The following is a 22340-nucleotide window of genomic DNA, read 5'->3' on the forward strand; positions in this document are numbered from 1 at the left end:
CTGCCCACCACTAAGCCAACCTCTCTTCTCTGTTCTCTACTGTCTGGAAACAACTTCCCAGGATCTAAACTTGAAAGTATTTGACTCCTGCTTTTCCTCCTTCCACACTAACTCCACACCTAGCAGTTCCTACCCATCTGGGTTTGAGAAAAGGGCTAACATGGGCACACTGCCCCATCGTGCAAACTTCTTTTGATGCCATTCCAGTCGGGCTTCTAATTCAGACCTAGTCACAATGCACTGTAATTACAAGTTCACTTTTCTGTCTCTTCTGCCCTCCCCCCAAGTTTGTAGGCATATAGTAAGTAAATATTTGTTCTGATTTGCCTTGCTATTATTTCCTTTCTCATATTTGTATTAAATTGAGTGGATGATGTTATATATTGATGTGCTTCCTGGTTGATGCATCTTAAAACATATGCTAATATCAAGAGTATTTTTAAATCCTCCTCGCAAAAATCTGAGATTGAAGTGATGAATCAGTATGAACAGAGAGTTCTCAGAAGTTTTTGTTGCTTCATGAATCCTTTAGAACTTGACTATACACGAAAAGCTAAATAGTATACTGAGTGAATAGCAGAAGTATCTTTAAGGACATAAGATTGCTTGGTGCATTAAATGATAAAATTATATAATAGGGTCAGTGGTATGTTTTATGAGCCAATATAGAAATAGGTAAGGTCTTTTTCTCTCTGACTTGTCTAGGGTAGTGTGTGTGTATATATATATATATACACGCACACACATTTTTTTTTTTTTTTTACTTTTTAGGAACAAACCAGTGGCATATGGAGATTCCCAGGCTAGGAGTCCAATCGGAGCTACAGCTGCCGGGCTACGCCACAGCCATAGCAATGCCAGATCTGAGCCACGTCTGCGACCTACACCACAGCTCACGTCAATGCTGGATCCTTAACCCACTGAGCGAGGCCAGGGATCGAACTCACAACCTCAAGGTTCCTAGTTGGGATGCGTTCCCGCTGCGCCATGATGAGAACTCTGTAAATTAATCTATAAAAGTCAGAATGTCTCTTGTTATGTTTAAACCATTCTTTTGTAAGGTTGTAATATCTTAATTTGGTACAGTGGAAAACAGAAGCTTTCTCTGGCTAAGAAGTTGTTTTATATATTATTTTTGCTTTGGCATGGGCATAATGCTCTCTTCTGCATTGGAGATAAAAGGGAAAAATCCGTTTTAAGGAAATAGTCACTACAATACTGTGTGCCCGTGTGGTGGCTGATGTTCTTGATCTGAGCAGCAGGTCTGGAATCTAGTCCTTTTACCTCTGAGTCACATTGAGATGAACTGAGGAGCTGTTGATAATGAATGTATAGATGACCACTTACCTTCTCCCACTTTTTTGTGCCTGTAGGTCCATGGACTGTATCGCACAACAGGTGCTAGTTTTGAGAAGGCCCAGCAAGAGTTTGCAACAGGCGTGATGTCCAACAAAACTGTCCAGACGGCAGCTGCAAACGCAGCTTCAACTGCAGCAACTAGTGCGGCTCAGAATGCTTTCAAGGGTAACCAGATTTAGAGAGTCTTCAAATAATACACTGTTACCTTTTGACTGTACTTTTTTCTCCAGTTACTGTATTCTATAAATATTTTTTTGTTCAAAACACACAGTACACACGGCACGTATATTTCCTAATCACTTGTGCATGGGCTAAAACCAGAAAAACTTCGTTGTCTTATTATTTACCTGACAGTTTCTTAATCTTTCAGTGCCCCTTGCAGGAAAAAAAAAATTACATGCTAAATAAATATTCTCCATATTTTTTGGGGGATGAATGTTCAGCAAATTTTTTCGGTGGTGACACACTGAAATCGACATGGCATTTAGGATTAAAAATGCACTTAGTACTTGCTGTGGTCATTCTTTCAAGAGTCTTAGACATAAGGATTACACACTGGAGCAGTAAAGCAATGCTTCATTCCTTTTCCTTATTTGTATTGAAAGAAATAGGACATCAGAAACTTAGGGATTTTTAAATTGGCTTGCTTTTTAGCAGTTTCAGTCACCAGTGAAGAGCCTATGTGCATTTCATAGTAGATAATGTAAATTTTATCTTTTTATTTTCTTTTTCTAGAGTAATTGATATTTTGATATCAATCTCTGATCTTGCATGGGCACCATGTTTCCTAAAAAAATTAGTATTTTGGGTTATGCACTGCTTCTGGTTGTAGGATTGGGGAGTTTGTAGAATCATAAAAATGATTTTCTGTAATTGTTTCTTTAAATAAAAATTTATTGGAGTGCAATATGAGGATATAATATACAGTGCATTATCCAAAAGAAAAAGTAGGTAATTGATGGACTAGGATGTAGTGGTGATAATACCTTTTTGTTTTTAACTTTCAGTATTCAGATCATAGTAAAATATTACTGTATGGAAACCTTGGTATATTCTTGTGGCTACTCTTTTTAATTGAACTGAGATTGTGTGTGGCAGCTCTCTTTGGGGGGTATTATGTGTGTGCAACTTTTAACCAGAGGTGTTAAAGTCTAGCCGAACTCCACGTGCAACAAGAACATAACAGTATTTAAGAAGTTTTTCTTTCCGCTTCTCATGTCTTGTTGGCATTAAAAATAAAAAGACGCTGGCACTTCTCATATACTTGGATCCATAATGAACCTCAGTCTTTGAATTTTTGAGACAGACTGACTACATTAAGAATTTTCAGCAATAGAAAAAACAAAACCTTTATAACTTGCACCAAGCAAGAACATACAAATGCAGCTGACTGCATTCAGTATGAATATAATCACATTAAAATGGTTACTATGCAGCACAGGAATTCACTCTTAAGTATACTTGGGTTGAAACTTTTGAATCGTTTTTAATATTGATTAAAATGACTCAAAGGCATTTGTAGTCACCCTGCTGTATCTTGGAAGTCATGAGCTTAACCTAAGACGGCAGAATAATAAGCAGTGATTTATTCAACCTGATTATAAGTAAGTGTAGTCCGTTGGGTTATGTTATTTGAGACTGAAAAATCAGCTGGACGTAAGTGGTTAAATTACTTTTATTCTCCCCCCCTCCCCAAAATCTGGAGTTAAAATGAGTTTCATGCTGGAGGTGGGATGGTGAGTTTTCACTATTTATGAAAGAAGGTTTACGGGATATTAGATAACACGGATCTGTCTGGATGGTGTTTACATTTGATTTATTTGGGACTTTATTGAAGTAATACACTTGGAAGATAGTGCTTTTATTCTGATGAAAATAGGATTCAGAGTATGAGCTTAAATCTCTTTTTATGAATATTTCTGGTCAGTGATAATCTCTACCTACTTTCGCAACCAAATAGGCCAGTTCAAGTTTTTCAGAGTCTATAATCTTACTAAAAATCTGTCTCATCAGTGTGCTTTGAGTGTGGAATTTAAAAACATTCAAAACATAAACCACAAAATACAACAGAGGGCACCTATGTCTGGCATCAGTTTCTTTCCCAAGTTCATTTTGTTGTTCTTTAAACTACAAATGAAAGCTTTATCATAGACTCTTCTGGAAAATACTGAGCTACTTTCCTTCAAGAATTATGAATGCTTCTCTTGATTCTGTAGAAACCCTCTATTGTTTAAATAGCAAAGAATAATACAACTAACAGTACCTTTTTTTGTTCAAATGGGGAAAATGTTTTCGATGCCAGTTCTTTGGGTTAATACAAGCTTATAAGAGAAATTTTTTTTTGAACCATAAATGTGCATTAAAATGGTGGCACTGCTTAATTAACGGTTTAATAAGGTAGAGGGTTTTTTAATTCTGATATTCTCTATGCGCTTAATAATTATTAGTAAATAGTCACATTTGCACTCAGCAACCATTGGCGTTTGTTGGTGTTTTGTGTTTGGCAGTAGCACTGCCCAGCATCACAGCCATGGAATGGTCCTCCCTCTGTAAGGATCCACATCATGTTTCCGTTTGTATTATTAAGTTTTGGCTATTTTATTTCAAACTAGAGTTTGAACACTGGAAAATCATTGCTCAGTGATTTATAATTTGAGACTTGGATTATTTATCGAGGGCTGTTTGTATATTTTGTCGATGAGTAATACTGCGCTGCCATTCTGGCAGCTGTCATTGGTTCTATATAAATGCCCTTCATCTGTCCCTCTGATGTTGCATGTTTTCAGTGGTTTAGAAGTTTTGTATATTTATTGTATTCACTCAGAGTGTCATAAAATAAAATGCTGTTTACTGGATGTTCGTTTGTATAATTTTATATACTGTGTTAGCACTTCAGAGGCAGAAATGATGCTGAGGACTTAATGTATATAGAAATACCACATTCTGATATTTTAAAACTGATCTGTGTGTGATTCTCTCCTGTGCTACTAAGCAAAATAAATAATACAAAAAACAGTTAAAAACTCTCAGCAGCATAAGACGACAGTTTTTCTGTGGCATAGACCTTTGTAGGCAGTGGAACATGATGAGGTTCACTCATATTCAGTGTTTTGACCACATTAAGGTCAAAATACAAGGACTGTCTAGAAGTTCCTGAGATTCAAAATGGAAACCTGTTTTGTGGCCCGGATTTTTCCTTGTGGGTTTAACAAGGATGCCTCTGTACTGGTATGGTACTGATTGGGACTTGTGTTCTGTTTCCTCACCTCACTACCTACTGTTGTTTTATGTACTGATGAAAGAACCTACTTCTGTGTTGTTGGATTTCACACTTCGTTATCTAAAGAGGCTGTAAAAATATAGTCTGAAATAATGTTCATGGTAAATCTTGAGAAATACATGTTAAAATAGAAACAGCATTTTCTGTTTTCTAGGTATTACCTAAAAAAAAAGTGAGTTTGGGTTTTCATTGGCTCTATGTCCTTCTGTCAGTTGTGCTGAGATAATGTATGATTTGCATTTTAGAGAGAGTTGGTGTTACATTAGGTTTCTCAGGTCTGCTGTATATCATTGGTGGTAGCATAATGCTTTTACAGTTATTGCTTTATCTTTTTTCTGAAAACATAGACATATAGCATCTAATTTTACGTCTTTATTGGTAAAATCAATGTTTAGACTTGTTATAAACAGAATCTGTTACATTTTTGTGCAGTTTTCCCTTGTTAGAATTGCTGAGGCTGTCACCATTCTACTGTATTGCCTTCCATTTTTTCTTTAAGGTAAATGTTTAGAAGAATTTGTTGATTCCATATGATTAAGAACTTTAGAGGTGAAATAAAAGTGGTGAATGTAAAAAATAATTGAGGATGGTTAAAAATAAAAAATACCTTACTTTGAGAGATTTTCAAATCCCACAGTATAAGTTTACTTAGAGTAGAATAATGTCTTTAAAAACATTAGAGTTATTTTTGATCCTTGTTTACTGAAAACACTCTATCTCAGTGGTTAAATGTTCTGGAAAATGAACTCTTTCTGCTAGACCTTGAGGGCCCATTTTACAAAACGGCATACTTTTTTTTTTTTTTTTTGGTAAGGCTGGGGATCTTTAACCCTTATTTTAATGCTTTATCACAATCTCTAGAAAGATAGAAAGGCATCTGCAGAGAATTTCTAAGCCAGGCATTGCCACCAATCTATCCTAGATAGCTAGCTATCTTTAATTTGAAGATTCCGGGAATATAGGATAAGGCACTCCTTGAGTGTTCTTACCTTCCTGTGGGTTTCATACTTACAGTTTAACTTGGTGGTTTTGATGGGACGAAGCTTTCAACTTGGAGAATTTTCATGAGCATTGTTCATGTTTTAAAGTGGCTCGGGACATGGGAGCCACCATGTAGCAATTCAGTGAATGTTAAATTTTAAGTTTATCCAAATCTTAATTTATTTTTCATCTCACAATGTTCTGGGCTTGGCACGGCTGATGGTGTAAAGTCCTCCTGCCACTAAACCTCATTTTATCTTTTCTCTCACGGGGACAGAAAGTAGTTAATCCTCTTCTGCTTGGTAGTGTTTCATATGCTGGCATAAGATTACTCTGAATATTCCTTTCCCTGCATTTAAATAGTTGAATTGGTAGACTGATAGCATGAAATTTTTTTTTTAACTCTTAGTTTTTAGCACTTAGCCATAATCCTAAATTTTGTGAACTAGTGATTCCTCTTTTTTTTTTTTTTTGGTCTTTTCTAGGGCCGCACCCATGGCATATGGAAGTTCCCAGACTAGGGGTCCAATTGGAGCTGTAGCCACCGGCCTACGCCACGGCCACAGCAACAGCCAGATTGAACCCACTACTTCATGGTTCCTAGTCGGATTCGTTAGCCACTGAGCCACGACCGGAACTCCTGGACCAGTGATTTTTGAGATAAATCATGGTTGTAAATAGTTGTTACTGTTGGCAATTTGTAGTATTCTTTGGGTGTTTGGGGCTGAGAAAAAAAAAATGCCCCAAATCACTGTTTTAATCTGATGGTCACAGTGGTTCCTGCAATACTCTAGTCTCCTACACAAAAACCATGCCCAGTGGGCGTACACATCCCTCCAACTAATTTTTTTCTAGTAGGAACACAATATACATCTGTTGTAAAACTATTGAAAAGTACAGAAAATGACAAAAAAATTATGTAATTTTACTATCTAGGAATACTGCCGCTAATGTTTTATTTTTTTCCCACCTTTTTCTATGTATATGTATTTTATAGTTAAGAGATAAACACAGTGCGGATTGCTTGTATCCTGGTTTTCCCTTACTTAGCGTGACATCATAATGGGCTGATAGTTTAGCTTTCAAAATTAATGTATAAAATCAAAATTACATGTCATATGAATTACAAAAAAATTTATAGCCAAAGGAGCTACAACTGCTCATAATTTTATACCCATAAATAATTACCATTAAAATTTGGTTTGTGTTTTTCTGTTATTTTTATAGGAAGACGTTTTTTCTAATATTGAGAAATAAGATTTCCCTTTACATCCTTGTAGTAGATCTTTTAGGGATGTCTGTGAAGCTCTCAGAAGCCTCATTTCTTTGGGCCTTGGAGACCACATGGGTCCTGGATGTCATCCAGCCATTGCAAACTCATGCTTGGCTCATCTAATTTTTACTCTGAATGTAGATTTGTTTAGAACTGTAGTGCACCAGAAACAGAACATATAGAGAGCCATATTCTGCCAAGAGGAAGAGTTCCAAGAAAGCTGATCTGTAATGAAAATGAAGAATGAAGCAGACATGCAAAAAAAAAGCAGGATGAAGAAAATAGAAAAGATCTTAATAGCTTTCTATTTCCTGTATGAGGCCTGACTCTGCACCCATATTTCATTCCATTATCCAGTTAATATTCTACTGTTTTCTCTCTGAGCTATCTTTAGTTGGTTTCCTATCACTTTTTTTTGGCCTTACCTGTGGCATGCAGAAGTTCACAAGCCAGGAATTGAACCCACGCCGCAGGAGTGACAATGCCAGATCCCTCACTGCTAAGGCCATCAGGGAACTCCTGTTTCCTATGACTTGTTTTTCATGTTACTAGAGAATTTTAACGAACACAATGGCTTGTAATGTTTTAAATTATGTTGAATTTTTCATATTTATGCACTATTTCTGTAACAGCTGTACAGCTACCTTTATATGCATGTATCATGAATTCTTTTTCATAGTCCTATTGTTATTCCTTTAGGTTCTGATTTTCAGGGTTTTTTATTATAAATTATCAAGGAATATATTGCTAAATTTGGGGATCCAAGCTTTTGTTCTTTTTTTAAGACAAATTGCTAGGTCAGGGTGTAAGCATTTTTTTTTTTCTTTTTCTTTTTAGGGTTGCACCTGCAGCATATGGAAGTTCCCAGGCTAGGGATTGAACTGGAGCTGCAGCTGCTGGCCTACACCACAGCCACAGCAACACTAGATCTGAGCCACTTCTGCAACCTGCACCACAGCTCATGGCAACACCTGATCCCCGACCCACTGAGAGGGGCCAGGGATTGAACCCTCGTCCTCATGGATACTAGCAGCTGGGTTCATTACTGCTGAGCCACAACGGGAATTCCTAAGCATGTCTTTTAAGATCTTTGACGTGCATTGCCAAATTGCTCTCCAGAAAATTGTATCCATTTAGGCCTCCTCAGGAGGAAGAGCTCTTTATATACACTCTACCAGGATTGGACCTTCCTTTTCTAAAAAGGCTTTACCACCAGTGGGTTTTGGCAGGTAATCAGGAGGTTTTCCGAGCACTCTGGCTTGCCATAGATGATAGGCTCACCTGAACCACTTGTTTATTTTGTTGGTTTTGCTAAATAGAAGTGACTGTATCCTGTATCCACAGAGAAAGCTTCCACTTCCTGAAAGCACTAAGCTAAAGACGACTGGTACAGGATGGCAAAAGGTAGCCAATCCATTGAGTCTCTCTAGATAAAGCTAGATGAGTTTTAAAAACAGATTATGTTATTCTTCACAATTTTTAGAACAACTCAGTTTTCTAAGATCAACTCTAAGTGATACTAGTCTGTAGAGATTCTTTTAATTTTTTTTTTTCTTTTTTTCTTTTTTGTCTTTTCTAGTCCTGCACCCATGGCATATGGAAGTTCCCAGGCCAGGGGTCTAATCGGATCCTTAACCCACTGAGTAAGGCCAAGGATTGAACCCGCACCCTCATGGTTTCTAGTCGGATTCATCAACCACTGAGCCACGATGGGGGACTCCTTGATTTTCTTCTAATAATAACTTTTACTTACTGGGGACTTATTGTATATCAAAGACTATATATACTAAATGCCTGAAATATATCGCTTAATCCTCCCACCATACCTATGATGGATTTTCTGTTATCGGCCCCATTTTTAGAGAATAGGCAATTATCCCAGTCACTTTGTGAGTGGTAGGGGTGGGCAAGGGAGGGACAGCTAGACCCATGTCCCCTGACTCTTGTCAAGTATGAGGTTGCTTCTGCCACATGGCGCCACCTCTCTCCAATCCTCTGTTCTCGCTCCATCCTCCCACATTTCCAGTAATTGATTTCCATCCTTTAGGGACAGTGGACCCTAGGAAAAAATTCAGTAATCAAGAAAAAAACTACAATGTGTACTTTCGAAATCTCCAGACCAAGCCCTAGCTCCACAGCCAGTGGGTAAGTACCTGCTGCCTGCTCTTCACAGCAGTGCTAACCTCCCCGACGGCCTCTGGCGTCAGGGTGTGTGTTGAAGAGACCCCGGTTGAAGACAAATCCTTATTTACTTACTAGGTTAACTGCGAACAAATAGGCCTCTTATGAATCATGACAGCTGTCTATCCTGAAGGAGAGGTTATTTATAAGAAAGCAATAAAAACTGTCATTTTTTTTTTACCTCTGTCATATACCTGATGGATTTTTAGTGTCTGTTTTCGGGATTGAGCAAATTGAGACATATGTTGTCATCTTTAAAAGTATGGAAAATTACTGTTTTTTTTTTTTTTTTTCTCTCTTCCTGAAAGGCAGCAGTGTTTTCTTCAGTTACATTATGGTGTGGCTTTTTTGGACTTAAATTTGGATGCTAGTCTAAGAGTCCACTCAGCAGAGATGTTGGTGTCCCCCGCCTCTCACCCTATCCAGTCGAGGTAAAAGGAAACGACAGCTGTTGTGAATGCAGACTTTGGTGTCAAACTTCCATCTGACCTTTGGCTTTGCCACTTAGTGTTTTAATTCGGGGCATGTTAACCTCAGTAAAGGTACTTCGGGGTCAGTTAATACATCTATAAAATAAGGATAATAAGAGTTTCCAGTCCTAGGGCTTTTTGATGAATAAATGAATTGTATGAGTAGCTGCACATGGAAAGTGCCTAATAGTTATTAAAAGTTCTCATTATCTGTCTCTGGGTATTAAAGACTCTCAAATCTCAATCTCCAACCCGATCTTCTGTCCATAGTATCCCTAGCTGCACACAGGACTTCTCTGTTGGCAGCCTAAGCTGAGCCTTCACCCCCATCACCATTTCTGCTTCTGCTGCATTTCTGATCTAGGTCATGGCGCCACTTCCTACCCAGTGCCCAGACTAAGTAGCGGAGGGTCATCCCGGACTTGTTCTCCTCCTCCCCCAACTGCTTCTCATTAGTCCCTGAGCTGTCCCTCCTTTCTCCCCAGCATCATCTCACTGTCTTCACGATCTCCTGCCCAGGTGTGCTTTCTCTTGAGAATACATCTTAGTGGTTTCTCCCAAGCAGACAGGTACGTGGTGGACTACCTGCCTGTAGATAATAGATTTTTCAGGATATGTGGCTATAAAACGCCAAGGATCTGCTAATAGCTACAAGTTTTTTGATGGATTTTTCTTTTCCGCGTGGTTTTACTATTTCCTCTTATTTATTTCTGCTTTTATGTACATCCTGTGCATCTAAGCAAAATGACCAGTTCAAGACTTATCTAGCAGCTCTCTTGAGGGTGAGAAGGACGCTGCAGGGAAGGAGATAGCGGGAGCAGCAGGGGGCGGCCCCAGCCCCATGACCAAGCAGCTGATAGGACCCTGAAATAAAGACAGTTACTGGTTCTGGCTGCTTTTTGGAGAGTAGGCTAAAGGTTTGCTTTGATGCTCTTACCCTTTAGTGTTCGGGAGTTTTTGTTGTTGTTGTCTTTTTTCTTTTTTTTTTTTGAGGGCTGTGCCCGCAGCATACGGAAGTTCCTAGGCTAGGGGCGAATAGCAGGTGCCGGCCTACACCACAGCCACAGCAATGCCAGATCCGAGCCGCGTCTGTGTCTACATCACAGCTCATGGCAACGCTTAACCCACTGAGTGAGGCCAGGGATCGAACCCAAAACCTCATGGTTCCTAGTCGGATTCATTTCTGCTGTGCCACAGTGGGTACTCCTAGTGTCTGGGAGTTTTAAAAGGTACTATATTACTAGAAACTACTAAACTAATCCACTTAAAGGAACTGTCCAGGACAGTCAAGACTGTTATTAAGTGATCTTATGTTAAGCAAACACTTTAAGGAGAGCTAGGAGTGTGTTGAATGCAGTATCTTCCAGCCAGCTCAATCATGGAAAGTTGATCCAGTAGCAAAACTGCTAAGTTAAAAACTAAGGGTGAGATGGGAAGCACACGTGAGGGTCCCCCAGCCTCTGCTGAAATTTAAAGCCAGGGTCCTTTCTCTTGGGGATTAACTTTTGAGAACGATGTAGTAATAGCTGAAAAAGCTGTGTTACTTAGATCTTAATTTGATGATGTTTTGCCTTTTTTGATTGAGTTAATTTTTTCAGCTTTTAATTTTGATTCCTATTAGAAATCTGGCACGTGTCAGGTATGTTTAGAGGTGAAAGCATGTAGTTTCAGCTGTCACAGGCCCTGGATTGGGAAAAGAAATAGCTATTTTTATTCTAAGCGAACATGCGATATGGAGAAATGAATACGAGTTTATAAGAAGGGCTGCTAGTGCCTTCTTTGAGTTTATGAATTAGAATTCTGCTTCTAGATGGGGCTTTTTATGGGCAGGATTACCTTCAGGAAATGTAGATGTGGCACTGCTCCATGACTGGCTTTTGATTTTGGTGTTTGTGTTGGAAGAGGAGGCTGTGTCCTTCAGTTGACTCGTCCCTTGCTGTGGTACGTGCTTCTTTACATGATGTACATAAGCCTTTTGACCACTGGGAAGCATCTCCATTTTTCTTGTATAGAATTTGAGAGGGTTCCCCCCCGCCCCCAATTTAAAATTACATTAATGCTTCTCCAAGAAAGAAATACATACATCTCTCAAAGTTAAAGCAAACCTAAGGTAGATGTATACATATGTTAGTAGTGAAAGGTATAGTTCAAATACCTGACTCTTTTTCTTGTCATCAGTATTACAAATAAGTTAGTGTTTAAAATTTGATGGATGTTTTCTTGGTCAAATTGTACACATCACATGGAAACCAAAATACCGAGACTTGCAAGAATCAGGACGCGTTTGCAAAATCGGGTTTAATTCGTATCTGGGGAGGGGAAGGGAGCATGTGGTGAAAATACATATGCACAGGAACCTAATCAATGCTAGACAAACAATGTATTCGTTTACAATATAAGAGGATAACCACAAATTTGAAGGCTCAAATGGAGTCCATCAGCGGTCATACCATTTTCTATTTGGCTCAAGTGGCTGTTGACTATCAACTGGTGCTGAGTTCCTGCAGAGCACCTCGTGACCCCCCAGCCTTGGAAGGAGTCTCACCACAGTCTCAGAAGAAATCCCAGTTGTGCCTTTAACTCTTTTGGCCCTTGGGAGTCACTGCTGCCCCCATACAAATGCAGGCCAGGGATTTCCAGTGGCCACATGTTATTGCACAGAGAGGTCTGTCCTAGGCCAGACTCTTATGGCTAAGGAGGGGGGAGATTAGCCCTTAGATAGTGGTCTAGCATCAACGTGGTCTATCAAAGCATGTTAGCAAATAGCTCCTTAGTGATTATGTACCAGCTCCCAGGTATCACACGAACAGAAAGAGGCAACGTGGCAGCTTCACATTTCACATGAAAGACTAGCATTAACTGGGCCTGGCGTGCTGGCTTCACGTTCACATAAATCTAGTGATTATTTTAATTTAGACCCAGGAAAAAAGAAGTCCACACCAGTCTTGTCTTCACATAGGTTTGTGTAGCATTAAAATTGTTATGGGTTAATGACTAGGCCATGAAGGCAAACGGTTGAAACTCTCCTTTGCCAAAACAGAACCAATCTCTGTTCCGACTTCTGTCCAGTTTCCAAAAAAACATACATACACCTTTGTTATTGCACATCTTTCACACAGACTTGTGTATGTATAATATACATAGATATTTTTTAAATATGCTACACATAAAAAAAGACTATGGCACTTTACAGAATACATGTTTCACAAAGATCCGTACACCACAGATGTTTGATAACTACACACAAACCCTTACACAAGTAACGTAACGTTGTTGAATCAGCACACAGGTTTAAAGAATCCACAGAATCCAAACATCTCTGTCTTCTTGGATGGAGGTCCTGGAGAAGCCCAGCCCCTGGCCAAACTTTTAGCGCAAATGCAGGTAAAAATAAATAAGACTTTTTCGTGTGGTAGTAATGGTCCAGGTATAGTAGATTTTTAGACTGAGGCGATGACATGATTGATAGAAATTTATTAGAAAAATAGGTGTGGGTCGACAAGCAGCCTAATGGCTTTTAATCTATTTCTTTCTAACACATTCCTCCTCGTCAGTGGTTTTTAAACAGCCCTGCAGTTTTTGTCCAGACCAGCTTATTTCTGACATTCCACTTACCCCGGCCGAGCCGGGCTCGATGGACTAAAGGTTTAAAAGCCCGACATTACCTTTCACTCTTTCTCCGCTAGAGAAATTCCATTTCTGCTCTGCCCAATAAATCAGTGTTTGAGAAGTTTTTAGAGGTTTGGGGTTTTGTGTGCATGTGTTCCCCCCCACCCCCAACCCCGGTCTGTAGCATTCAGACTAATGAAGTTAAACGCTGTCGAGTGACTTTCTTCAGGCCAAGAGAGGTCACATTTTCACTTAGGACTTTCGTTATCAGAATGACATAAGGATAAAGACAACAGACACGCCGAGAGAATCCTCTAGGCCTCTGACTTGCCTGTGAGGAGAGTGCAAGTGTCCAGGGAGTGTTAGAAAATGGATTCTTGATCTTATGTAGACGGAAAAGTAGAGTGAATCATCTCATGATAAATTTAAGACAATATTGGGTTTTTTTTATCAAGATTGCCTGATGAAGGCAATTTGCTTTGTTTTTTTTTTTTTTTTCCTTTTGAGGGCCCCACCCACATCCTAGGACAGATGGAGGTTCCCAGGCTGGGGTCGAGTTGGAGCTATCCTCTCCAGCCTAGGCCAGAGCCACAGCCACGCGGGATCCGAGCCACATCTGCGACCCACACCACAGCTCCTGGCAACGCTGGATCCTCAGCCCACTGAGCGAGGCTAGGGATCGAACCCTCATCCTCATGGATGCTAGTCGGGTTTGTTAACTGTAGCCACGATGAGAACACCAGGAATTGCTTTTCTTTTTTTTAAAAAATGAAAATTATTGCCAAGGGTTAAAAAGTAACTACTACATGGCATCAGGCCTTGGTTAGCATATATTAATACACAGACAGACAGGAACCCTGTCCATTGGCTGCTGTGATTCATTTCTGTACGGGGTTTCCTGAGCCCTTAGCGCAGGCTGCCATGGGGGCTACAAAGTTACCCCTTTTCAAAAAAAGTCATAGATTGGCTTATTCTGAACTTTGGTCTAAGGATGGTGAACTCATAAAGACCTTGTTCCACGCCCCCACCCCTTAATCTGCGAGATAAAATGGTTTCTGGCACGGGCCCGAGGCCAGATGGAGTAAAACTCAGTTGCTCCATTCCATGAACATATAAAGCAATTAGCTGTTCTGTAGCAAGGTCTGGTTTTAAACGCACTGAGCTGTAAGATGATTCACTCAGGGCAGGGCTGTAAAGTCTGAATCAGGGTACTATGCCTGGTGGCACTTAGCACCTAGTACTTTGCCCAAACAAGGTTTGTAATTATCTGTTAAATTTTCAAAACAAAGCAAGCCCTCAAGTAAGCAGATTCGTAAGCCCAAAGGGACTTATACTTCTAATCCTTCCAAAAATCTGGCAGGTCCACCCCACCTGCTGCGGTTGCAGTGGGCGATTTCTCTATCCTGCAATGCTGAATGAAGCTCAGCTACGGCCAGACTAGGTTGTTTTTGGTCGCTTGGATCAGTCCAGCGTAAATCTGAAGTGACGGCTAATACCATTTTCCTGAATCAATTATATGGGTAATGCATAGAAATTAGACTAAAGGCCCCTGAATCCATTTTAATAGTGGCGTTCCGCTCTGTTTGTAAACAGGTGCAGGCGGGTGCTCTGAGCTGGTCTAGCTCTCATTTGTGCGTGAGCTTTCTACTCTGTGCTTTCCTGAGAATGCAGCCTTTGATGTAACTCACCCGTTAGAGCAATTCAATGGTATCATTACACAGTTTGCTGGCAGGATCAACACTCGTAACTAGAAAAACCTCACCTCATGACCAGCTCCCTTTTTCTGCACAGAATGTCACTCGTTCTGCCGCCGCTGGGGGTAGAAGAGCGCTGACCCCAGCACGGTCACCACAGTGGGAAAAGGTCTCCTGGCAGAGGCTGCCACTCTGGCCGGCGTGCCCAGTCAACCTGGGAAGGAGCCACAGCTGGCCTGGGGACCTCTGTCCCTGCAACGAGGAAGCAGAGTGAGGTTTCCTTTGGCAGCCAAAGTGCAGTCCTAACCGTAGAAGAAAACCATGTGATCTCAGGGGGAAGAGGAGCCCGGGCCTGGCCGCCAGGAAGGGGAACCAACTTGCCTTCACTGGCAGGATCTGGGGCTTTGATTCTCATGATCGGACAGGTCCTTATTCTTTCTTTGCTCAACTTCCTAAAATCTTGGAGGGACAGCTCGGTGGAGCCACCTTACTCTGGAATTCCGCCCAGGGTAGGTCCCACCACAGAACTCCACACTGTCGCTGCGGACCTGTTTGGCCAGCTCAGCAAGAGACAGGGTCGTGCTGTGCCCACAGCCTCGCGCCCATCAGGGTGTGCTCTTCCTTGCAGCCTCCGCCTGAGACAGTTGGAAAGGACCAGGAGGAAACAGAAACACCAGCCCCCAAACCTCACACTGAGGGAGAGATGCTCCCAACCTGTGCAGAAACACCGCTCTAAACAGCCTGCGAATCTGGCTCATAGTCTCTTCTGTTCCCAGAGAAACTGCGGCTGCAATGGTTTAGATCATCATCCTTCACTGAGCCTCGGGCAAGACGGAGTCCGGCAGGACTTGACGATGGGTCAGGGTTTATGTCCTTTTCATCCGCCCTCTCTTGGAATTTGCACTGAGGCCCTCGCGTGCCGTCCTCTGCTCAGCTGGATGCTGCCTGTCGTGGGTCCTGTTAAGGCGCAGGGCTGTGGAATGTGGCTTTGGTAGGTAAAGGCTAGTTCTTCTTCACTTGACTCAAACGAGGAAACCAAACGTGAACTGTTTCACAAAGTCACACGAGCAAGCAAACAGCATTAGTGTCTTGCCCACACTAAAGGAGGCAGATGAGGTTTTTCCCCTCTTCGATTTCTTCTTGTACTTTGTCGCTGGAGGTGGCAATTTCTGCCTGTGCGGAGAAGACGGCACAGACGAAGGTGAGCACGGTGCCCCCGATGGCGGTGTAGAAGGCCCAGCCCAGGGAGCAGTCTCCAGGTTTGTAGGCCGATGCATAGTGTCCGCAGTAGCCTATGGCTTTCTGGCAGCCCCAGCCAGCGGGGTAGAGGATCAGGCCGAGGATGAGGAACAGGCCTGCGGGGCAGAAGAAGGAACAGGTGAAAACCCCTTGGCTCTGCAATGCCCAGTGAGGGACTGTACCGATCTGAGTCACTGTGACTTGATTCGCCTGCTCTGGGCTATGGCATCCGCTCTGCAGTAGCAAGTGTCGGGGACCGCTGGATGCAACTAGTCTGACCTGCTCAAGAAGAGCACTGGATGCGAAACAGGTTGGACTGTGAACCTACTAATAATTTCTCTTCTGGAAAAGCAGGTAACCTTGGTACTATTTCTTGTCACAGGGTTCTTAGTGCAGCGAGCATTTCCCTTTTGGTTTAAGGCAGAGGTTGGCAACCCGAGGCCCAGAGGTCAAGCAGAGGCTTGTTTTTGTAAATGAAGTTTTGTTGGCACACGGCTATGCCCATTCATTTATGGACTGCCTGCGGCTGCTTCTGTGCTGAAATGGAACAGGGCAGAGTTGCTGGGGACCCTATGGCCTGAAAAATCTCCAATATTTACTATCTGGCCTTTGGCTGAAAAAGTTTGTCAACCTCTGGTCTAAGGGAATTCACATAAAACCACGGTTAAATGCAAGAGAGCCCAGATCTTAACCTGAGTGTCAGGCTTTAAATCTAAGTCCATGAGGAGCACTGGCACTCACCAGCAACAGCCTGCATACGTGGGACAGGGATTTCTACGGTTACGTATACATTTAGAAAGTATATGCAAACTTCGTAAGCAATTCTTGTCTGATTGCCTTTTTTTTTTTTTTTTTTTGGCCACACCCATGGCATGCAAAACTTCCTGGGCCAGGGATCAAACCTATACCACAGCAGTGACAACACGGGATTCTTAACCTGCTGAGCCACCAGGGAACTCCTTGTCTGATTGCTTTTAAGCAAACTCAGCTATGAATAGACACAAATAAGCCCTGTTTCCATTTTGCTGAGTGCACCATCCTGTCATACCAAAGGTCTGTTTTTCTCCTCTGTATAGCTTTACTGCTCACTCTGTCACGGAGAGGCTTTTTTCCCTGCCAGCCTGGGCTGGGGGCGGGGGAGGGGGTGGTCAGGAACTACTCCAGGGCCAGGACTAAGGCAAGGAAAGTGAGGCATAACATGGGAGGCAGCAGTCACCTTCAGGTGTCTGCTCCGTGCTTACAGGAGCTTGGAGTTCCCGCTTGATTTAATCTCTGGAGGGCTGACACCTAGGTTCAATTAGCAGCCCAACCCAGAGTGTTACAGGATCTGGCATTGCTACAGCGGCAGCAAAGGTCACAACTGCGGCTTGGATCTGATTCCTGGCCCCGGAACTCCACGTGCCTAGGGATGGCCAAAAGAAAGAAAGAAAAAGAAAGTGAGTGCCTTGCCTGCCTCCCCATCACACAGCAGTAGCTGCTTGTAAGGACGTCCAGATCTCAAGATGCCAGAGGCAACTGAAGGACCCCAAATCTTACCCAACAAAACTTTTGGGAGAAAGGATGGCTTTATTCTATGTAGCAAGAAAAAAATAAGCGGTGTTTTTTAAAATGATACCAACATAATCAAGATTGCCAGTTCATTTAAAAAAACTCTGTTTTTAAGATACGTTGGAATAGCAGTTCTACCCTCTTAATATAAGTTTGACTCCAAATTCTCTTTTCCTACCTCGACTGAAATTCCCTGGGTTTACCACACCAAAGCTGCCTAGTCATTTATAGCAACTTGCTGACAAGAACATTACTGAATTTGTGGTCGTATGAGTCTCGAAGGAAGATGGGGGACACTGTTTCAAACCACAGATCACAGCTGCCATCAGGCTGTCTTCACCCCAGGATAGCATCTTCTCACCGTGACCATAGCAGTTCACTACTTGGGGCGGGGGGAGGGGGGGGCTTTGGGATCCGACTGTCCCTACATCCCAAATTAACCCCCTGTTCTCGGAAGGCTTGGGGCAGGGCTAGAATAGAGAGAATCCATTCATATAGTCACGCTCGTGGTCTGAAGGCGGTGATTCACAAAAGATGACTTTCTAACCCTGCAGCCCTTATTTTTCCAGAGGTGGGCGTGCTGGAGCTGGGAGACAGTGATGCGCTGCTAGGGAAATGCCATCCTGTGTTGGGAGGCGGAAGTGAAAGGACACGTCCTGGAGAGATGCTCTCCGAGTCATGGGAGCGTGGAGCAGAGCCCCCCAAGGGTCAGGCAGCCGTAAGGATGTAACCAGTGCTCTGGCAATATGCACAGTCCTGGCCCAGCAGACCCCTCTGGATGTCTGCAGTCAATTCAAAGGCTAGAAATCACATAGCAGAAAAGCCCCTAGAGTCCCTGTGGGAGGCTGGGATACACACCAGCAAGATAATGGACCATGGCAAAGACTCCCTGGAGGTCAGTCAGTAGTTAAGAGCTCTAAGTTTCCAATAAGATAGAGGTTTGACTCCAAGCTCTGCCATCTTTGAGCTGGGAGACCTTAGAAAAGTCTTTTAACCTGAGGATGATTCCTCACCTATAAAATGGGCTAAAACCCTAAGGTGGTGGTGGTGAGTATTATAGTCTATAAAGAGTACCTTCTATGTCCCTAACAGCAATAAAACTGGAACATAAACTAGCATTAGACAAGAGGTTAAAGCCTTTGGCAGACCCCTCACATATTTAAGCACAAGCAGTGTAAAGCTTACCAGTTACGAATAAACAGGTAGGGGGTATGTGTGTGTGTGATATTTTGAAAGATGTAACAATTGCAGGAGAGGCCAGGCTACAACTCAGCATCCCAGAGAGAGTGAAACAGTCTCCATCTGAACAGATCTTACTCCGCTGGGGAGATCTAAGATCACTGAGCTAATTCCTAAGGCCTGTGATAAACCCCGATAAATCCCCTACCTTGTTCCCTAGGAAACTTCACCCACACATGGGACCCTGGGAGTGTCCTCCCTCAGGCCCTAAGCTAAACTGGGAGGCACCATCACTGGGACCTGCACAAGAATTCAAGGGCACTCTCTGGGTAAGGGTCTATTAGCTGCTCTTGCCTTTAAAAGACCAGTGTGTTTATATTTGAATTGTGGCTCCAATTAAATATTAATTGCACACATCGTTTGTACTATGTGGCCTAAACAAGTCCAGTTAGGAAAATTAATGCATTTTAATCTGATGGGAACAAGTGATAGGAGACATCGTAGGGTTTGCTGTCACGCCGCAGCTCTGTTATCCTGGGCTGGGCTCTGGCTTGTAGGATGCACACACTAAGCTGGATGGTGCAGATCCTTCAGGGAAGCCAGCAGTTTTAAAATCACTAATAGAATCCTTATTTTATTTTTGCTTTATAGGGCTGCACCCGCGGCATATGGAAGTTCCTAGGCTAGGGGTCGAACCAGAGCTACAGCTGCTGGCCTATGCCACAGCCACAGCAATGCCAGATCCAAGCAGCGTCTGTGACCCACACCACAGCCCACGGCAGTGCCGGATCCTTAACCCACTGAGCAAGGCCAGGGATCGAACTGGCAACCTCATGGTTTCTAGTCGGATTCGTAACCACTGCACCAAGATGGGAAGTCCCTAGATTCCTTATTTTAATATCAACCTGCTCACGGCATAGTTGGGAACGTTCACTCCAGGACTTCTTTGCTGAACCCTTTGCTGAGAGCTCAGACAAGCTTCCAGAATGCTTCAGGCCAATCAGTTTGTGAATAAGGATAGCAGGGAGACTTATCATAAAAGGGAGCCATGCTTAAGAGCTTGTCAAAAGCCTCAGCTCCCTCATCAACGGGCCCATAGGGGAGGCCCCAGTGCACGGCATGTGTGCCCCACCTGGGCGGCCTTTCCCGAATGTCAGAGCATCGGTGGGTCAGGGAGGAAGTCTCTACTGACTGTCTGTCCGTCTGCCTGCCTGCCCTGGCTGGTTGACCTCTCCTCCCAGCACCACCAGAGCTGCCCTTAGTGTGGTTAATGCCGTGAAAACTCAGGATCTCCTTTGTCTGCAAGAGAGAAAACAGCCGGCCTCCAGGTGAGCCAAACCAGAACCAACATTTGTCATCTTTCTGGGTATTCAGCAAAAGGCTCGTCTACTGGAGTTATTCCAGCAAGTGTGGTGATTCAGGTGGCCACACCTGACCAGGTCCTGCCACTCCAGTGCTCCGGGGCCCCTCGCAGCCTCTGAGCAGCCTGAGCAGAGATTCTGGGGTCCTAACTTGTGTTCCGCAGTCACCATGGTCACCCCAACAGAGTCTTTTTGCCTCCTAGTAAAATTCTTGAAAGAAGCCCGTAAAGAAAGGTTCCCCAGTTCTCAGGGTAAAACTCGGTTTTCCGCCCTGCCCTCGAGGCCCTGCGTGTTCCAGTGGCCACCCTGGCCATCCACACCCGTCAGCCACCCGCGGGCCGGCCTTCTGTCACGCGCCTCACCCGCTGTGCCCTCCTTTCAGCCTTCTTCAAATGCCACATCCACAGTCTCTGCTCCCAACTAGTCACCATGTCAGCCCCCTTCCTCTCTGCTACCTGCCATCGTCCTTCCTTGCTGTTTCCCCCGCTCTGCGCCGACTACTCACAGGAATGCTGCTTTGAGGCGTCTGAAAATTGTCAATACCTGCCTACATTTTACTTCCCCAAATGGCCATTTCATATGTTCAACCTTATTTATTTAGTTATTTGGATTATTAATCCAGCTCCTTCCAAGACTGAGCTCCACGAGGGCAGGGATTTTTGCCTTTTTGTTTACTCCTTGAAAGCCAGGGCTCAGAGGAGTGCCTGGCCACAGGGGAGGCTCCCAGCAAACATCACTGCTGTCAGTGAAAACGCCTGGCAGTTCGGGACTTCTCAACCAGAGCGCCCCGGGGGGGAAGGAGTGAGATCACCTGGGCAGCAGACACCAATCACTGGGAATGAAACGTGTCGGTAGGAGAGGTGCTGCAGACTCTCGGATGGCTGGCTTCTCCTGTCACATGGCCCGTGCCAGGCCTGTGTGTCCCAGGGCCTAGAAGCAAACACGTGCCCTGAATTCCAAATGGATTTGAGGACACCAGCTACGGAGACAGAATTAAGGTCCATGACGTCCTAAAGGGGCAAGCCAGACAACAGGCAAGATAGTCAGACATATACCAGGTCTGCCACAAATGGGCCATGGGTTTTCTGGTCCTCAATATGGAGTCCACAGGGGACTCTCAGCTTGCGTGTGCTCTGGATGGAGTTTCACATTAGAGCCGTACCAGAAAACGGCCTGCTCCCCTCTGCAGCTATTAAAAAAGCAGTTACTGGAGTTCCCGTCGTGGCGCAGCAGAAACAAATCCGACTAGGAAGCATGAAGTTGCGGGTTTGATCCCTGGCCTCACTCAGTGGGTTAAGGATCCGTTGTTCCCCTGAACTGTGGTGTAGGTCAGAGACGCAGCTCCAATCGGGCGTGGCTGTGGTGTAGGCTAGCAGCTGCAGCTCCGATGTGACCCCTAACCTGGGAAACTCCATGCCCTAAAAAGACAAACCAACCAACCAACCTGTTCCTGAAGTGAGGCCAGCCTGTAGTGGTCTCTGGGACCTTTCTGTTGCCTTAGTGCAGTTTGGAGGGCGATAGAGAAGGTCAGGCACTAGCACAGTGCACCTTTGCTTTTATTCTCCCTGGCGTCTCCTCCTGGTCCCTGGCTGAGCAGTGATAGGCCCAGCTTGGGGGAGGAGGGGAAAAGCAGGGAGGATAATCCTGGCCAGCAGCCCAAGAAAACAGCCATCACTACGAGAAACCACAAGCAGTTCCGAGAGCCAGTAACCTCTGCCATGACTCAACTTGATGATACCCGACGAGGTACCATTTTCCACAACCTTCCAAGAAACCCCCCTACCCTTGTGTCTTGTCTTCCTCTTGCTAACAGCCTCCTCGTCCAGTGTACCTAGAGGACCAGATGCCAGCAAGGCTCATCATGGGGGCACGTGGGGGATGACTCAGCCTAATCTGGGGACCCTATGATCAGTCACTTGGACTACCCTACAGATGCCACCTCAGGTTGGAGACAGAGCCCTAACAGTTTAATCAGCACAGGGGGCTGGCTCTCTCAGGACCAAGTGAGAACCAACGCTCACCACGCAATGCCTGTCACAGCCCTCTGCTGTTTTAGTAATGCCTGCCCTACCTGCAAGGAGCTTTCAGACCCCTGGATGCCCAGCAGGTCTGTCCTGCGACATAGGAAGTCTTAGAGTCTGTATAAGCAACTGACACACGTGGTTT

At 43.7% G+C, this 22340-nt stretch overlaps 2 protein-coding genes across 7 annotated transcripts in view; one reads left to right on the top strand and one right to left on the bottom strand.

Annotated features, from left to right (window-relative positions):
- The window catches only part of SCAMP1 (secretory carrier membrane protein 1), a 102756-nt gene extending 98542 nt beyond the window's left edge, over positions 1–4214 (top strand). The window contains exon 9 of the mRNA XM_047778164.1: positions 1374–4214. Coding sequence (XP_047634120.1) covers positions 1374–1538 — 165 coding nt within the window. The 3' untranslated portion in view covers positions 1539–4214. The remainder of the gene's footprint in view (positions 1–1373) is intronic.
- A 7609-nt stretch (positions 4215–11823) lies between these two features.
- Positions 11824–22340, bottom strand: part of LHFPL2 (LHFPL tetraspan subfamily member 2) — a 176672-nt gene continuing 166155 nt past the window's right edge. For 5 of the 6 annotated variants that reach the window (XM_047778165.1, XM_047778166.1, XM_047778167.1 and 2 more), the window contains one exon: positions 13920–16202. In XM_047778165.1, the coding sequence (XP_047634121.1) occupies positions 15946–16202 (257 nt within the window). In that variant the 3' untranslated portion in view covers positions 13920–15945. Of the gene's footprint in view, positions 16203–22340 lie in introns of all 6 variants that reach the window. The other variant, XM_047778170.1, reaches the window with a different exon arrangement.

The sequence above is a fragment of the Phacochoerus africanus genome, chromosome 4 (assembly GCF_016906955.1).
Source record: "Phacochoerus africanus isolate WHEZ1 chromosome 4, ROS_Pafr_v1, whole genome shotgun sequence".
Lineage (NCBI taxonomy): Eukaryota > Metazoa > Chordata > Mammalia > Artiodactyla > Suidae > Phacochoerus > Phacochoerus africanus.